At 35.3% G+C, this 17,431-nt stretch overlaps 1 protein-coding gene across 1 annotated transcript; it reads right to left on the reverse strand.

The window, feature by feature from the left end:
- Positions 1-2,015: 2,015 nt before the first annotated feature.
- On the reverse strand, positions 2,016-11,181 carry LOC130240082 (polyunsaturated fatty acid 5-lipoxygenase-like). Its single transcript, XM_056471497.1, has 4 exons — positions 11,175-11,181; positions 11,069-11,092; positions 10,906-10,987; positions 2,016-2,218 (listed from the first exon to the last, which is right to left on the reverse strand). The coding sequence occupies exons 1-4, from the start codon at positions 11,179-11,181 to the stop codon at positions 2,092-2,094; spliced, it is 240 nt and encodes a 79-aa protein (XP_056327472.1). The 3' UTR covers positions 2,016-2,091.
- Between the last annotated feature and the right edge of the window lie 6,250 nt (positions 11,182-17,431).

Genomic DNA, 17,431 nt, shown 5'->3' on the forward strand with positions numbered 1-17,431 from the left:
TTAAAAGTTTGTAGAGCAAAAAACAAACTGAAACTGAAACAAACTGTTGGTAACGTTAGAGAGAAATGTGTGTGGACGTTAAGCGATTAGTCAGCCACGACGGCTGACGCAAACCTAGTTAGTTCCCTAAATTACTTTACCAGCATTTTTTTGCATAGTAGGCGCGTGACTAGAACTTTTGCACAAGCCTATCACGCACACGAAAATGATATTTAAGTAGAAATTTATTGGACCTAAGACGGAACTAGTGTGTAAACTTGTGTGAGTGTGTTTAGATCTACTTGTCACAACAAACACACCGCACAATTCCCTAATTTCTGTTTACATTTTACACATGGCAGGTGTCAAAACACTCGAGGAGAGTCTGGTTGACATGTAATCGAAACCAATGAACTTGTAACTACAGGCAGTTAGAGTGTCTTACTAAAAGTACCATGGTACTTAATTATTCTATTCATAAACTTTCATATTTAATGTACAGACTACGGATGCTCCGATCAGGATTTTTGGAGCCGATACTGAATACCGATTCCTCTTTATGGTGATCGGCCGATACCGAGTAGGGATTTTGATGCTTCAAGGTTTATACAGTAACTTTAACATTACCTAAAACACCTTTTGTCTCTAAGTGTGATAGTTAAGTGGAGATCTCTTCTTTCCTAAGAGTATAAATGAAGGATGTTTCATATAATACCTCAAACACATTCTTATAACTCTTATAACCATTTAGTGTGGACACGTCATAGTCAGAAGCAGCTTTACAGAAATAATAGATAACATTAAAAACTTTGTAAGACAAATGACTAATAATGCAATTTGGAAACATTGCAAATGAGGGAGTAATAATATAGTATAAAAATAATAATAACAATACATTTTATTTAAGGGCCTTTCTGGCAACTCAAGGACACGTACAATAAAACACCCAGCCAGAGCCCAGACCTAATCCTATTGAACATCTCTGGAGAGATCTGAAAATGGCTGTGCACAGTCGCTTCCCATCTAACCTGATAGAGCTTGAGAGGTACTGCAAAGAGGAATGGGCAAAAATTCCCAAAGACAGGTGTGCCAAGCTTGTGGCATCATATTCAAAAAGGCTTGAGGTTGTAACTGCTGCCAAAGGTGCATCAACAAAGTATTGAGGAAAGGCTGTGAATACTCATGTACATGTTTTTCAAGTTTTTTATTTTTAATAAATTTGCAACAATTTCAAAAAATCTTTTTTCACATTGTCATTATGGGGTATTGTGGTGTAGAATATTGAGGAAATAAATTAATTTAATCCATTTTGGAATAAGGCTGTAACATAACAACATGTGCAAAAAGTGAAGCGCTATGATACTTTCCGGATGCACTGTATTTATATATTTGCCCTTAGAAAAATACATTACTGATGTCCATCTGGAGATAAAACAAACAGACTAAAGCTTTTTAGGATCAATCAGTGCACGTTTCTTTCAGTTAAAACAGCTCAGACTTATATTTAGTTTGAGACTAAGTTTAAGTCTTGCCTGTGAAACTGGGGGAAATCATTCTTATTTTACTTTTAAGTAACACTTTTAATTGCACTCAACAAACTGCACATTTAACAGTGTACTTGAGTGAATTAAGAAACACTGTCATGAAAGTGTACTCTTTAAATTCTTTAAAATTATATAACTTGGGATTCTATGTTTTATAAATATACTATTTACTGTATATTTACTGTACACAACTAGTAAATGTTCATTAATAAACTTCTATAGTAATGTTTTATACTGAAGTGCTTGCAGATCTAAGTGGTCAACACGTACATGACTGAGAAAAACACTTCTCAAAACTATTTATATCAACGACACAATCTACTGAATTTCCCCCTTTTAACAGTCACGCTCTTACTTTAGTCCACACCAACAATGTTCATCAAGCCCTTGCAAATCAATAATACCACAAAAACAATGCATGCTTGTGTTTGGAGCTTGTTCATAGAGATGCATGCAAACAGAGGTCTGAGAGAAGCATGCAAATGTGCATAAATACAAACAGATGAGCTCTTTATGGAAATAACGCAGAGTAATGAGATACGTGCAGAATCGTCAGACAGAGAGGATCTTACGCTTTGCTGTAGTTGAGCACAAAGTCCACTCCTTTCTCGCTGTCAAACTGAATGTCCCGTGGAAGCTCTTTATGGGCTTTGCAGTCGATACTCATCGGGAAGCCAGGATGCCATTCTTTCCATCTTTAACATGAAGCACAACATCACGTTACAAAATATTTACAAAATTTCTCTTACAACAGCACCAAACATTTAGAAATCTAATCTATGGCATTCATTCAGTCATTTTCCTTGGGCTCAGTCCTCTTATTCATCAGGGGTCACCACAGCGGAATGAACCGCCAACTTATCCAGCATATGTTTTACATAGCGGATGCCCTTTCAGCTGCAACCCAGTACTTAGAAACACACAAACACACTCTTTCACACACAAACACTACAGACAATTTAGCTTATTCAATTCACCTAAAGTGCATGTCTTTGGACTTGTGGGGAAAACCCGAGCTCTCTGAGGAAACCCACACAAACATGGGGAGAACATGCAAACTCCACACAGAAATGCCCACTGACCCAGCCAGTGCTCGAACCAGCTACCTTCTTGCTGTGAGGCGACAGTGCTAACCATGAGCCACCATGTCACTCCTCTGATAAATGGCAACATGCAATTTACATATATGACACTCTGTAAAAAAGTGATTATTTACAGTATAAGGCAAGAGTAAACCTGTTGCCTTAAAAGCGGCAAATTGAAGTAAACCCATTGTAACTTGAAACTATTACGTTGATTTAATTTAACTTTTCTGAAATATAAATTCTGCATATAGTTCATTTACAAGGGGTAACGCGGTGGTGCAGTGGGTAGTGCTGTCGCTTCACAGCAAGAAGGTTGCTAGTTCGAGCCTTGGCTGGGTCAGTTGGCATTTCTGTGTGGAGTTTGCATGTTCTCCCAGTGTTCGCGTGGGTTTCCTCCAGGTGCTCTGATTTCCCCCACAGTCCATAGACATGTGGTACTGGTGAATTGGGTAAGATATAATTGTCCGTAGTGTTTGTGTGTAAATGAGTGTGTATGGATGTTCCCCAGAGATAGGTTGCAGCTGGAAGGGCATCCACTGCGTAAAACATATGCTGGATAAGTTGGCAGTTCATTCCGCTGTGGTGACCCCAGATTAATAAAGGGACTAAGCCGAAAAGAAAATGAATTAATGAATGAGTTAATTTACATAAAAAATTGTAAGACAGTGGTTTTACTAACATTTTGTAACTTGGAACTGTTAAACTGATTTAACTTAACTTTTATAATTGTGCATAGTTCATTTACTTAAAAATTATGCAATGCGTTTACTCACCTTTTTTTAAGTAATGTCAACTAATCGTTTTAAAAGCAACAGGTTTACTAACTTATTTTAAGTAGAGTAAACAAATATTTTTTACAGAGCGAAGGATCATCTTTGAATTTCACATATATAAAATATATCATATGACATTTTAATAGCATTAATAATTAATTTAATAGCATTAATATCATTTTAATAGCAAATATATGATCAAACATATTACCTAAAACCTTATATATTATATAATAATTTTATTTTATATATATCTATATATAATATATATATATATATATATATATATATATATATATATATATATATAATATATATATATACACACACACACACCATTTTATTTTAATTAAGATTTTTTCAAATATTTTTTCTTATTCAATTCACACACGAACCACACGAACACAGGGAGAACATGCAACCTCCACACAGAATGTCAACTGACCCAGCCGGGTCAAAACCTCTAAATGTCGTCTGAAAATGTTCACTAAAATAAGTATTTTTTTAAGGTTCCTGTGTGTATGTTCGATAATATCCCTTTATGGCAAAGAATAAGTCCTTTCCTGGTCTTTAAAGTAAAAATACTCAACATAACAAAGGAGGCTGAGAAAAATGTTAAATATTTAATATTTATTAAATAAAGGGGACTAAAGCAATAAGAAAATGAATGAATGTTTCCTATGTGCATTGTATCCGATTTTCATGGGAACATTTGTTATCATTAATATCATGATTTAAAACATAAATAAAAGTTTACACTTTCAAAAACAGGATGTCCTAGTGTGGTCAGACTTGCGGAAGCAATGGTATCATGCAACCGCTGTATAATTAGTTTTGCGTGTAACGTGAAAGTTCATCCTAAAAATTAGAATTTCTTTCCCCATTTTTTTCTTGCATTGAACACAAAATATTCTGAAGAATGTTTAAAAGCATTGCAGCCATCAAAATCTATAGTTGAAACAATCAAACAAAAAAAGACAAGTCAAGTCAAAGCTGCTTTTTTCTCCAACATCGTTCAGTATATCTTTGTGAATAACAGAGGAAAGAAACAAGAAGAGGATGTGTAAGAAATTTCAACAGAATATTCATTCTGGTGTGAACTATCTCTTTAAGGTTTGTTACAGCAGTGTGGCCACCCTTAAACACAGACCTAATGGCAGAAATCTGCATTTTATTTAGTAATGCTTGTAATGCTTTGTAATGTTGAACTAATTCTATTTGTTTACAACTTTTTGCAGAATCGAAATGGAAACCACAAGTGACCGCCATTTGGATTGTCAGCACAACCATATGGGTCCTCCATTTTCATTTTAAACAAAAAATGTCAGCTCACGTTGACAAGAAGTAACAAGAAGACCTTGCAGAGGCATTAAAGGTTATCATGTTCAGTTTCTAGCACAGGTGTTATAGGTGTTGCCCATGTTCTATGTTTTGCTTTGTTCTCAGTTCTCTCTGTGTTTCACTGCGTTTCACTCTCACTCACCCCAGTTAGTGACCTTGGACACTCTTTGTCTCCCCCACCTTTCAGCCTTTTGTCTGCTCTTTATATTTAAGCCCTGCTGTCTCCATTCTTGTTGGTCTGTCTGTGAAGTTTTCTCATGTCTAGGTTTCCTTGTTCTTTGTTTCAATGCCTCACCTGTGGTGCTTGTGCTTTTGTTCAAGGTGGAATGAGTGATTGTCTTCAGAATTAAATTATGTTATGCGTGTCGTAAGTTTCTGCACATCCTGATAGCAATCATTAAATGAAATCGACCAAGAAAAGCTTGTCCAATCAAAACATTCGGTCGTCCCGAACATTACAATAGGCTGTCCCTGCCTATGTCAGTATTTTTTTTGCATACCTCTGCGCATATTATTGTACTATTTTGCAGAAAGAATTAAGTCATCGGCGTGGTTCAAGGATGCGGTTCAGACAGAGAATGGCAGGTAAAAAATAGCAACTATCTTCTTTGGTTAGTTATTGTAATTGAAATGTTTTATGAAGTGAATGTTATGTGCTGTATTGTAATGATGGTGTCTAATGTGCATTCATATGTTCAGGAGGCCTGGCTATGGATAGGGATTTTCTGGGAGAGACATAGGCTTTCAGTTCTATCAGGCAATTGATCCTTTGCTAAGCCACACCTGAAAACCCCCACACACCAATCGTGGCTTAGCAACCGTACTGTAGCTTTGCGCAGGCAGTCTGTCAAGCTTTCAAGCAGGGAAACAAGCTAAAGTGTTGTGCATATGGAATGGGCAAATCTGATACCTGGTATCCTAAAGTTTGGGACGGGGTGGTGGTTTTTTTCCCTTTCCAAAACCTAAAAACCCAAGGGAAGAAATGCCAGCGTGGATCAAGCTGTGTGAGACGCTGTAAAACCAGCTGTAAAAACAGCACAATCCAGTCATATTTCTATCTGCTTCAAGCTACGAATATTTGAAATGACATATCAACAGAACAAAACTGAGATGTGATCACAATCTGAGCACTTGCGATCAATATACTTCACCCGCAGCTGTTTTTCAGTCATTTATAACCCTCATGCCCATGTCAAAGCTACAATTCACCAATGTTTCGTCTGTCTTTTAGTGATTTAGTCATTGGTGATGGCGACGATGTTATAGCGGGTTAGTGTCTGCTTTTATATTTCGTGTCAAATTAATATTTGCTGGTAGGAAAAATCTATTTGTTCATTTCTGCTATTTATACTTTGATTTGCATTTCAATTTATTTATTTTTCCACTTAACTGCAGATTATAATAGAAACGGTATAAAAAACACACAAAACATACTGACAGTTATAGATGCTGTACATTTTTATGGGTCATGATGCTAATAATTGGCATGAATGCATCAACTTTCCCTTTCTGGCTGTTCTCTCTATGAATGAATTATGAATGAAGCACTGTCCATGCGTGTTTCCTCGTCGGTTAGTAATGTTATATTTCATTGCACAACAATTAGTCTATCAGGCTTTTTTTTGGCTAAAAAAAGGAAAATCACGGTTTAATTTGTTATTATTATATTATTTTAAAATGTCACTTCTCGGTGTTCATGAACTAAAGCTGTTGAATGGTCAGCATATGAGGCGGCTAGGCTTTAGCTTTAATTTTGATTAAAATATTTTCTAATCGTTGGCCTATTATGTCGTGAATATACCCCTGTAATGCATACTGCAGTCCTTTTTGTCTGGCTTTCTCAGATATCTCACCTGTTCGCCAAAACTGACTAATTATATCCCTGGGAATGTCTGACACCAGCGCAAACACATTTTAATAGATGTGCCAGGCAACGAAAGCTTGACAGGCATAGCAACAGTAACTAATGAGGGTGGGGCTTAGCGAAGGGATCTCCTATTGCACCGTTAATAAATATTTCTAACCACATCTGGATCCTTTCACATTTGACTTGCCTTGTCAGACGTAACAGAAGGATTTTAGTGTATCATCAGGAAACAAAGGTATTCCTATTAGGGTTTTTTTTACTCCGAAAATTATTGTTAAACCTAACCTATAATATATATATATATATATATATATATATATATATATATATATATATTATATATATATATATATATATTATATATATATATATATATATATACAGTTGAAGTCAGAATTATTAGCCCACCTGTTTATTTTTTCTATTTCTGTTTAACGGAGAGATATTTTTCAACACATTTCTAAACATAATAGTTTTAATAACTCATTTCTAATAACTGATTTCTTTTATCTTTGCCATGATGACAGTAAATAATATTTGACTAGATATTTTTCAAGACACTTCTATACGGCTAAAGTGACATTAAAAGGCTTAACTAGGTTAATTAGGTTAAATAGGCAGGTTAGGGTAATTAGGCAATTTATAGTATAACGATGGTTTTGTTCTGTAGACTATCGAAAAAAATTTTTAGCTTCTATTCTAGCCAAAATGAAACAAATAAGACTTTCTCCAGAGGAAAAAATATTTTTAGATTTTAGATTAAATATTTTTCCATTCACTTTATAGGGGGCCAATAATTCTGAGTTCAACTGTATGTATATATATTGACATAATTAACCATTAAAACTTTGTGCTTTCAAACATATTACAGGACTGGTTTTAACATGCCACCAACAGAAAACAACAGTTATTGAATAAATTAATATTGAATAAATATTAATATGCTTTGCACAGTCATTGGAACTTTTTCATACAAACTGTATTTTGTTTCAGAGCTTGAGAGAAATTAAAATGCCAAACATACATAATGAGAGCATTTTACTCTTCCAACAATGTTCAGGATGGTACAAAAAAAGGGAGTCGAAGAGAGTTATTTATAGTTTGTATGCTGCAGCTATTAATAATCACTAAGACTGAAAGCTGATTTGCAAGTAAAAACATTAACCAGGGAATTACGGTATTCAGTATGAAAAGCTGAAACTAGAACACAGAGATTAATACCAGGTTAAAAATGTTATCCGGCTGTCATCATCCATCCACATGGTGTAATAGTTATACTAATAAAGAAGATTCCAGATCCTGTAAATAAAATTAATGGGACATTTAATATAAATAATATAAATAATTATTGGTAATCTCCGGCTGCAGCCGTATGTGATCTATAGCTGATTAATCATGTGGATGGATGATCACAGCCTTCTGAGCCTACCAGTAGACACAGAAGGCCCCCTACTGGCCCATATCTATCAGCTGATAACCACTGATACACCCATTCAATTGAGTGATAACATTCAAGTAGGCTGCAAAGTTAAGCCTTTAAATTGAATACTAGTATATTGCAATTTTTTTAAAACTAGGAAAGTATTACTGTTATCATGGTATAGACAGAAGAGTTTAGTTATTAGAAACTGGTTATTAAAACTGTTTGAAATGTGTTTCAAAAGTTCTCTGTGTTAATAGTAGTTTAAGTAGTTTCATAGTAGGGTTAATAATTTGGTATTTAACTGTTTATTAAAGTGCCTGATATCATAACAGACACCAGAGATGGCGAAAGTACACACATCCCTTACTCAAGTAGAAGTACAGATAGTCATGTTTTAAACGACTCTGGTAAAAGTACTGATTACACTTTTGTACTCAAGTAAAAGTAAAGAAGTACGGCCTGAAATATGTACTTAAGTAAAAAGTATATTAGTTTCACTAAATTTCCGGTTACCCTAAAAACAACATACACAGGCGTGACATGTGCATGTGCATGATTTTTTGCATGATAAATTCAGGATCTTTTGCATTCTATTTTATTCATAAATTCCCAGTATAGTTACTTTTGTTGTTGTAAAATATTTGTTAAAAAAATAATTGAAGACAACAATATAGGTCTATATGAAAAAATCAATTAAAGAGCCCCTATAATACAGCTCTAAGTGAAGTGAAATGTCCAGCTAAGGCTTAAATTTGAAAGTGCAGTGTTTAAAACGATTGATTCATCTATACAAGAGTCGACTCAGAGTGGTTCAAATGAATCGTCTTGATAACGAGTCTTTAGCCGTTTTTGGCGTGACGTCGATACAAAACTTAAGCCCTGCCCAATCGTTGTGCGCGCAAACCTGGGAAAATTGAAACCCTGCGGCCCCAGCCACAAACCCAGTGGCAAAGAAAAGGAGGAAGACAAACACGGTAGCAGATCTTAGTTGAATCAAGTCGTGTAGACGCTGTGCTCAGCTTGATATTATTGGAAGTTTGAGGAAAAGTTTGTGTTATTTTCCCTACCCAAGATGAAACTGTGAAGAGTCAGTGGATGAGTTTATTTTTGCAAAATATCTCAGCATTATAGCCTCAGCCTGTGCTGCTCCCGTCATTTTTCTGACGAGTGCTTCTGGAATGTACACGCTTTACAACAGGGGATTCGTCAGCTGTTTGTTAAGGAAGGATTACAAAAGCCTATTGATTTGTGGGACTTTGTCAGAGCTCGACAGAAACTTTATCGGTACACAGTTCATAGACCAGTTTCTTCCTCCAAGTGTAAGTGCGATTAAAATGGTTGCCTCCTTGTTTTCTCTAGCTTGCAAATTATGTATTTAATTTTGTTTTGTTACTTGTACTGCTTGTAGTGCCTCTGGTTAACTCTTTATATTCTCATATCATGTCTAATGCCATGTTGAAAACGTGACACGTGCCGCATTGTTTACGGATTTAAATGCGTTTGTGAGCTGGTGTTCCTCTGCCGTTTGTTGTGCTATGGCCACCGTCAACTGTTTTCTACACTTGTGCAGCAGTCAAGGTTCAAAATAGTTCAGCTTTTGCCACTGTGTGGATTAATACTGAATGTGTGTCGCTGTTTTTACTTATGGTTAAGAATAGAGGCAATATGCTGGTGTTTAACTGCATTGCTTTAATGCACTCCTGCATTGGTCTAACACACATACCTGCCAACAAGAGTCCCTGAAAATCCGGGAGACCGGGTGGTTAGGTTCGAGGGTGAGGTGTCCTGAATAACACTGTTGAGAACTGGGTACTGTGTACTGTGGTGTTAGTAAGTTAACTAATATGAATCGTGTTCGGATCGGATCGGATTCCTATACCAATGTTGGCGACCAGGAGGTTTCACAAACCGTAACAAAATGCTGAGGACTGGGGGGGGGGTTGAAATTATGGGAGTTTTCCAGGATAAATAAAAACAGGTGGGTGGCTGGAGAAGGGTCTGATATATAGGAGACTCCCAGGACAAACAGAAGTGTTGGCAGGTCTGCTCACACATACGCCTCTGCACTTTGACTACTTCAATATTGTTGATAAGCCATGCTGGGCATTTCACTCTGTCTCGCGCTGAACACTGTCAATCAATCGCAACAGGCTGTCATTGGTCCAATCGGCGCAGATTAGATTTGCACTAATGACGGGTTTGGAACAATCAATTGTTGAAAGAATCATATGGGAGTTGCTGGGATAATAGGTAAAAATAAATGCATATTATAAGACAATGAAAGTGTTTTTTTTGAACTTGCATGCATATCTGCCTGTTGTTGGAGACCCTTAAAACCAAAATATGACCCTTTTTAATGTACAATAATAAATTAAAAAAAAACAGCATGAATTCTGTATTAGAAATTATGAACTCATCGGAAATAAACCTCAATGAATAAAGTTTTTAGTACTAAAATGTACAAATTGTTACAAAAAGCAATTTTTTACGCGGTCTTGTTTACCTGTGATCAGCTCGAGTTGTATCTTGTTACCATGTAAACAGTATATATATAGGCTTGACTGTATATATGAAGTTCAGATGCAAATTTTCATCAGATTCTTCAGATTTGAAAATTAACATAGGATGCTACGAAAATGCATATTTTAGGAGACAATTTCAGACGGCACTGCATGTGAATGTGAAATTGTTAAATCTGAGCATGATAAAAGAAAATGTGGAAGTTTTTGCATCTTTCTTCAGCAGTAATGTTTATAAGAGTGTCTAAAAGAAAAGGGAAATTAATGTTTTATATGATGAAATAATTGAAGACCACAAATGCACGTATGAGGAAAATCCCTTTTCCTGCAGTCCGCAACTGCTGGTTGACCTCTTTCTAACAGTTGCATCAAACCTGTATGTCTTCTGTCTCTGTTCCAGTTCTTTGCGCCTGTGCTGTTTCGCCACTCCGGTCTTGTCGTGCTGTGGCAATCGAGCTGAAACACAGCAAGCATCCAAATGTTATACTAAAATTGAATGCTGTATTACAGGAAGAGATATGCACAATGGGAACGTACCCCTGCCATCTCTGAGGATCACCTCTTGTCATCAACCAGCCAGCGGAAGCAAGGGAACTCCACATAATCTCCATAGGGTGTCTTCACCGTAATGTATTTGCAGTACCAGTCATCGTGCATCCAGTATTTCTTCTTTTCAATTTAACCAGCTGAATTTCACCAAGATCCTCTCCTACGCTGACATCATATGAGTCCACCTTGAATCACACCAGATGCTTTAAAAATGCAATTCTACACAATAAGGTTTAAACACAAAATGGTTTCAAGAGTTCACACTTTGCTGATGATTGATTATAAAGTTTGTTTGGGCATGCTGTCCCGGGAGAGAGCCCTGAGCTCATAAGATCCTCAAGCCCGGGCCTCCCTCCAGTTCGCAAGGCGAGAGGGGAGTTTGAGTTCAGGTAGATCTCGAGAACTCCCCTGCTGTAGGTAGCTTATGAACAGATAGTGATTGCTCTTAGTAGATAACTACGTAGTGGAGCATGTCTATGGTGCCGATTTGGATTAGTCAATTGACTTAAGTTGCATGTTTTTGGATGGTGGGAGTGCATCTGTCGCTAGAGCACCTTTAGAGGTCAGAGGAGTGAGGTTTACCTGCACAGCACTTACTAGCTGGCCTCCGTTACAGGAGGAAACCGGGGAACCCGAGGGAAACCCACGTGAGCAACATGTAAACTCTGCACGGAAACGTGCTGGCTGGCTTGGTAAGGACTAGAACCAGTGACGTTCTTGCTGTGAGTGCTAACCACTGGGCCACCGTGTCACCCATCTAGGAAAGGAGGAGGAGTAGGGGGTGGAAGGGGGGATTCTTCAAAATGAAGATGGCTGTAATATAGAAATTAGGGTATTTATAGTGGCTCAGGAATCGTCTGATTGGTGAATAATAAATTGAATAATCCGGGACCAGCCACAAACAATAATAAGCACATGATCCTCTCGAAATTAGTTCATAAATAAACTTCGGTTTAATACATGCATCCTATTGGTCTGTGACTCAATGCAAAATCATTTTAGGACCTTTTGATTTCTACACTTACTGTATATCACTTATTTCCACAAAAATATCCGTAAATATGAGCCGTTTTTTGTATTTTGTGATTTATGTTTTTATTTTTTCACATTTATTTATGGTTTTGAATGCATTATGGGATCTTGATTTTTCTTCCAGCAACTTTTAGCATTAAAAAGTTAAGAAAGGGACTTTTATTCAATTTTTAATAGTTTTTGATGGATTCGGATTTCTTGCCTTCCATATCCACCCCAGCATGGATCAACATTTATCCTTTTTCTCATGACTTTATTAATATGATTATTGAATGATGAATAAGTTAACACATTGCTTAATATAAGAATGTGCAGTGTCCTTGCTCCTCTTTTTGTCTGTCTATTTTAACTTTATTTTTTAGGAGCCACAAAACCAGGTCATAGGTCATGGAGACCATATGAGTGGAACTGGTGAGCCTGATAAATGTTTGGGGGATATTATCTTTGGGCCCATTAGTTTTAAATTGAGCATCGTGTCAATGCCACAGCCCTACCTAAGTATGCTGCGGACCATGTCCATCCCGTTATGAGCACAGCGTACCCATCTTCTGATGGCTACTTCCAGCAGGATAATAAAGTGTGAATCACCTGAGAATGGTGTCTTGAACATGACAATGAATTCACTGTACTCAAATGGCCTCCAGAATGTACCGGATCTCAACCCAACAGAGCACTCTTGGGATGAGGTGGATCAGGAGTTCACATCATGGATGTGCAGGCCGAAAATCTGCAGGAAACTGCGTGATGCTATCATCCAATAAGGACTAAAATCTCAGAGCAATATTTGTTTGAATCTATGCCACGAAGGATAAGGCAGTTCTGAAGTCAAAAGGGGGTCCAACCCGGTACTAATATAGTGTACCTAATAAAGTGGCTGGTGAGGTGTAAATTAGAACGTTTAACTTCACATTCTTTTTATTGGAGAGAATTTGCTAGAGATATGTTATTCGGTTTTTTTCCTTACTCCAAAACAGAAAACGTCATGTCATTGAAACTCAAATTGTTGGAGACATAGGATGCTAGTCAATTTCACATATTAGGGTGATGTCCTAATATTGGACATTTTTGGAAGGTATACATAACATTTTAGAAAGATCTTAAATACTTCAGTTGATTTCAGCTTTGAGGTATTTTATTAGGATAGCTGTCAATGGATTTCTTGGAAAGGAAAAACAATATACAGTTGAAGTCAGAATTATTAGCCTCCTGTTTTTTCCCCCAATTTCTGTTTAACAGAGAAGATTTTTTTCAACACATTTCTAAAACATAATAGTTTTAAATACCTCTCTCTAATAACTGATTTCTTTATCTTTGCCATGATGACCGAAATAATATTTGACTAGATATTTTTCAAGACACTTCTATACAGCTTAAAGTGACATTTTAAGGCTTAACTAGGTTAATTAGGTTAAATAGGCAGGTTAGGGTAATAAGGCAAGTTATTGTATAAACGATGGTTTGTTCTGTACACTATGAAAACAAATATAGCCTAAAGGGGCTAAAATTGACCTTAAATTGGTTTTTCAAAATGTAAAACTGCTTTTATAATCCTAGCGGAAATAAAACAAATAAGACTTTCTCCAGAAGAAAAAATATATCAGACATTCTGTGAAAATTTCCTTGCTCTGTCAAACATCATTTGGGAATATTTAAAAAAAAAAAAATCAAAGCAGGGCTAATAATTCTGATTTCAACTGTAAGTATAGAGTCATCCTTGCTGCAGATTAAAAAAGCTAGATGCTGGTATAAAACCTAATCCACCACAAATGCAAAACTGTATTACTATTTTGTAAAATGTATTCATTTTGGAGAAAAATTACATACTGTGTGCCTCAACCTAAAAAGATACATTTGTTGACTTTTGATCCAAATGGATTGAGTACATTACTCCCATTCATTCATTCATTCAGCTCCAGCTTTAGTTATCAGGAGGTCGCCACAGTGGAATGAACTGTCAGTTATTTCGGCATATTTGTTTGCACAGCGAATACCATTCCAGCCTCACCCAATACTGTAAAACACCCATACACTCTCTCATTTTCCTAATTTACCTACATATACCTCTATAGCACATGTTTTTTATTAGACTGTGGGGGAAACCGAAGCACACGGAGGAAACCCACTGAAACTCGGAGAGAACATGCAAACTCCACACAGAAATGCCAATTGACCCAGCCGGGACTCGAACCAGCAACCTTCTTGCTGTGAGCCACCGTGCCGCTCCTACTCCCCATTCAACCTAATGTCTTTTGCTATAGAATTTATTTTTACTGTTAATATGGCTTCCACATCCCCTTTCTTTTGTAAATTGTTAGGTGGAAATGATGTAAGATAATGCAAAAACATTCTGTTACTTATAAGTAAACAGTCTTAACTTATAAGACTTTCTCCATAAGAAAAAATATTATCAGACATACTGTGAAAATGTCCTTGCTCTGTTAACATCATATAGGAAATATTTAAAAAAGAAAAAAAAAAATCCAAAGGGGGGCTAATAATTCTTGACTTCAAACTGTATGCTGCTTGACTATTTAAAGATACAAGAACAAGTTTCAACAAGTTTCAGTTTATCAGCAAACATTTTTGTATAAAAGTGACAAAAAACAAGGCTAAATTTGGGCTGTTAGCTGAAAAGATAGACATCTAAACAATACATCAAAAAACAGACTGATCAGATTAGACAGACTGCACACTTCATATTTAGTAACTAGTTTGGACTATTGTTAGATGTCGACTAGATTTTCACTGGCAGCCCAAATTAGCCTTGCTTTAGCACATACATCTATGTTTTGATGTCTGTTAGATGTCTTGTAAACATCCAATATGCTTGCTGGGATGAGCTTATTGTGCACTTTCTGCCATTTTAAATCCAAAGAATCAAACGGTTTGAAATTAGCTTAAATGGTAGAAGAGTTCAGATGCAAAAACCTCATACTGCTGTCTAATTTCACTTTAAAGACCATGGGAAGGACTTATCCTGTTGCTGTAAAAGGGAAATTACTGAATCTACACACAGGATCCTGATAAAAATGCTCATTTAGGAGAAAATTTTAGATGGTATTTAAAGATTTTTGCATCTAACTCTTCATATATATATATAACTCAAATGCATGTTCATGAATGGTCAAAAGGGATATGACAATATTATGAAACATTATATAAAAATATGTTATTGAACATACTAGGCAAATAATGCTAAGCTATAAATAAAGTTACATTGAAATAAACCTTTTCTTCTTTCTTCATGAAGTAAAATGACAAGCCTTGATTCCTGTAACTTTTAATGCTCTGGTATTATTTGTTTGTGGCATTGATTATTATAACTAAAAAAGTTATAGTTCTAATAGTTTTGTAATGGTTTTAATGTTTATAATGGATATTACATTGATTACAATGGAATCTGTAAATGTCCTGGGGGTCTCAGTTGATAATTGTCTATTGGTGGCATGTAAAAGCCAATAAATCCTAAAGGAATATTCCCAGAACAACCTATAAACCATTAAAATGTACTGGTTTAATGGGTAACTTTTATGGTTAATGGTTAACTCACTGTTTAACCATTTAAAATTGATGGATTGTAATGGTTTCAATTGTTTGTGCAGTGGAAACCATTAGAATCTTTTAGAAAACTGGGTTATACTGTATGTATATATGTATGACTATAAATTAATCATTTAAGAGACATTTTGAAGGGTCTGATCTTATTAAGCAAAGGCTAGAGTTACATGGAAGAAATTAATTCTTTCTCTTTGTGAATCAAAAATTTTTTAATTGCTCTTGTATTTATCTTTTGATTATAAAGACTCAGTTTATGAGTTTGGTCATTTTTGAGTGCTGTATAAATACATACTAAGAGTAAAAAGGTTACACAATTATCGAATTATAGATATTTTTGATCTATAGTTGATTATTAGGGCTCAGGGTCTTAATCAATGACCATAATGCCATCTTTATGGTACTGCCACTGCAATCGTGCAGAAATGATTTGTAGGTAAATAAGATTTGGTGTACATGTTGTGTTTATGTCTTTCAGTTTTAGTGTTTTCGATTTTGTAATGTAAAGAAAGAAATACGTTATTGTTTGGCATTTTTTATACAGCACACAGATTCTGAAAAAGAGCTGAGCAGAGGGATGATATCAGAAAATGTTGATGAACATTGGACCAGATATCTGTTGAATACATTGAATTAAAAAACCTTGAAACAAAGATGTTGAGATTAGATTTTATAATCTTCCAAGTTTTGGTGTCGTTTTTTCCAAGAGCCATGTTAGTTGTATAGTGTATTTTAGAGTTTTCCAGTAATTTTTTTTCTTCCTCTTGAGATTACTTTTAGTTTATTAGTAAAATTACCTAATAATAATAATTTTAATATAAATATTACAATAATATTGTAAAGTACATTGTGTGCTATTGCTAAATTGGGAGTTAAGACTTTTAATAAAATGTGTATTGTATTGTTGTCTGTTCTGTTTCTAATTGAGTAAACGTAGATTAAGTTCAGTCTATTTAATTTAATGTATTTAAACTAAACCTGGCAAGTTCTGCTAATTGATAATGTAAGTTAACCTATTAAAACTAAACTTTGTAAGTCCAGATAACTTGAAATAAGTAGTTGGGGTCAATTATTTGGTTCTGACAACTAACATTTTAAGTTGAGAAAGCTTAGAGAATTAAGTCAATACAACTTAACTGAGTCAATGCAACAAGATGGCTTAACTAGGTTGAACAAATCATTTTTTTTACCAGGGAGACAACAAGCTTGATTAATTTCAAAGGTGAAAGGCTTGCTACTGCTAAATTCTGGACTTGCATTGCCTATAACCTTAATAAAAGAGTAAAAGGAAGTTTCATAATAATTTAACACCTTTATTGTCACAGAACTAAGTTTTCAATGTGTCATCCAAAGAAGCACTAGTTACTTGAAAAAATACTATGGTAACTTTTATCAGTTTTTGGACCATACTATAATTTTAAAACATTGCTTTAATCTTTTAAGGTAATTCTATATTTACTGTGATAATACAACAACTATAGAAATGTAAACAAATTACTCAATAATGTACTATGTTTTCTAAAATTATGTCATGCTACAATACACCACACTATACTGTAGAAAACTGTTTATGTTCACTGAAAAAAATAATCAAAGATGATTCCTATTTGTTTTTCAAGTTAAGTGGTTGTAAACAATTTATTTGGGCTGGATTTAAACAAACAAATGAAGTTGAACATTACTAAATTTAATAAGTTTAAATTCAACACAAATTGTTTGCAACAATTTTGCAGACATCGTTTTGTTTCAGTGTTGTTCAGTACT

Source organism: Danio aesculapii, chromosome 13, assembly GCF_903798145.1.
Source record: "Danio aesculapii chromosome 13, fDanAes4.1, whole genome shotgun sequence".
Classification (NCBI taxonomy): domain Eukaryota; kingdom Metazoa; phylum Chordata; class Actinopteri; order Cypriniformes; family Danionidae; genus Danio; species Danio aesculapii.

What these genes read in the sequence shown, in the direction of transcription:
- LOC130240082 (XM_056471497.1), bottom strand. An exon ending in GATCCTCAGAGATGGCAGGG is followed by an intron (nt 10,988 to 11,068) that starts GTACGTTCCCAT and finishes GCTGTGTTTCAG; the next exon opens with CTCGATTGCCACAGCACGAC. An exon ending in CAGAGACAGAAGACATACAG is followed by an intron (nt 2,219 to 10,905) that starts GTTTGATGCAAC and finishes TTCATGTTAAAG; the next exon opens with ATGGAAAGAATGGCATCCTG.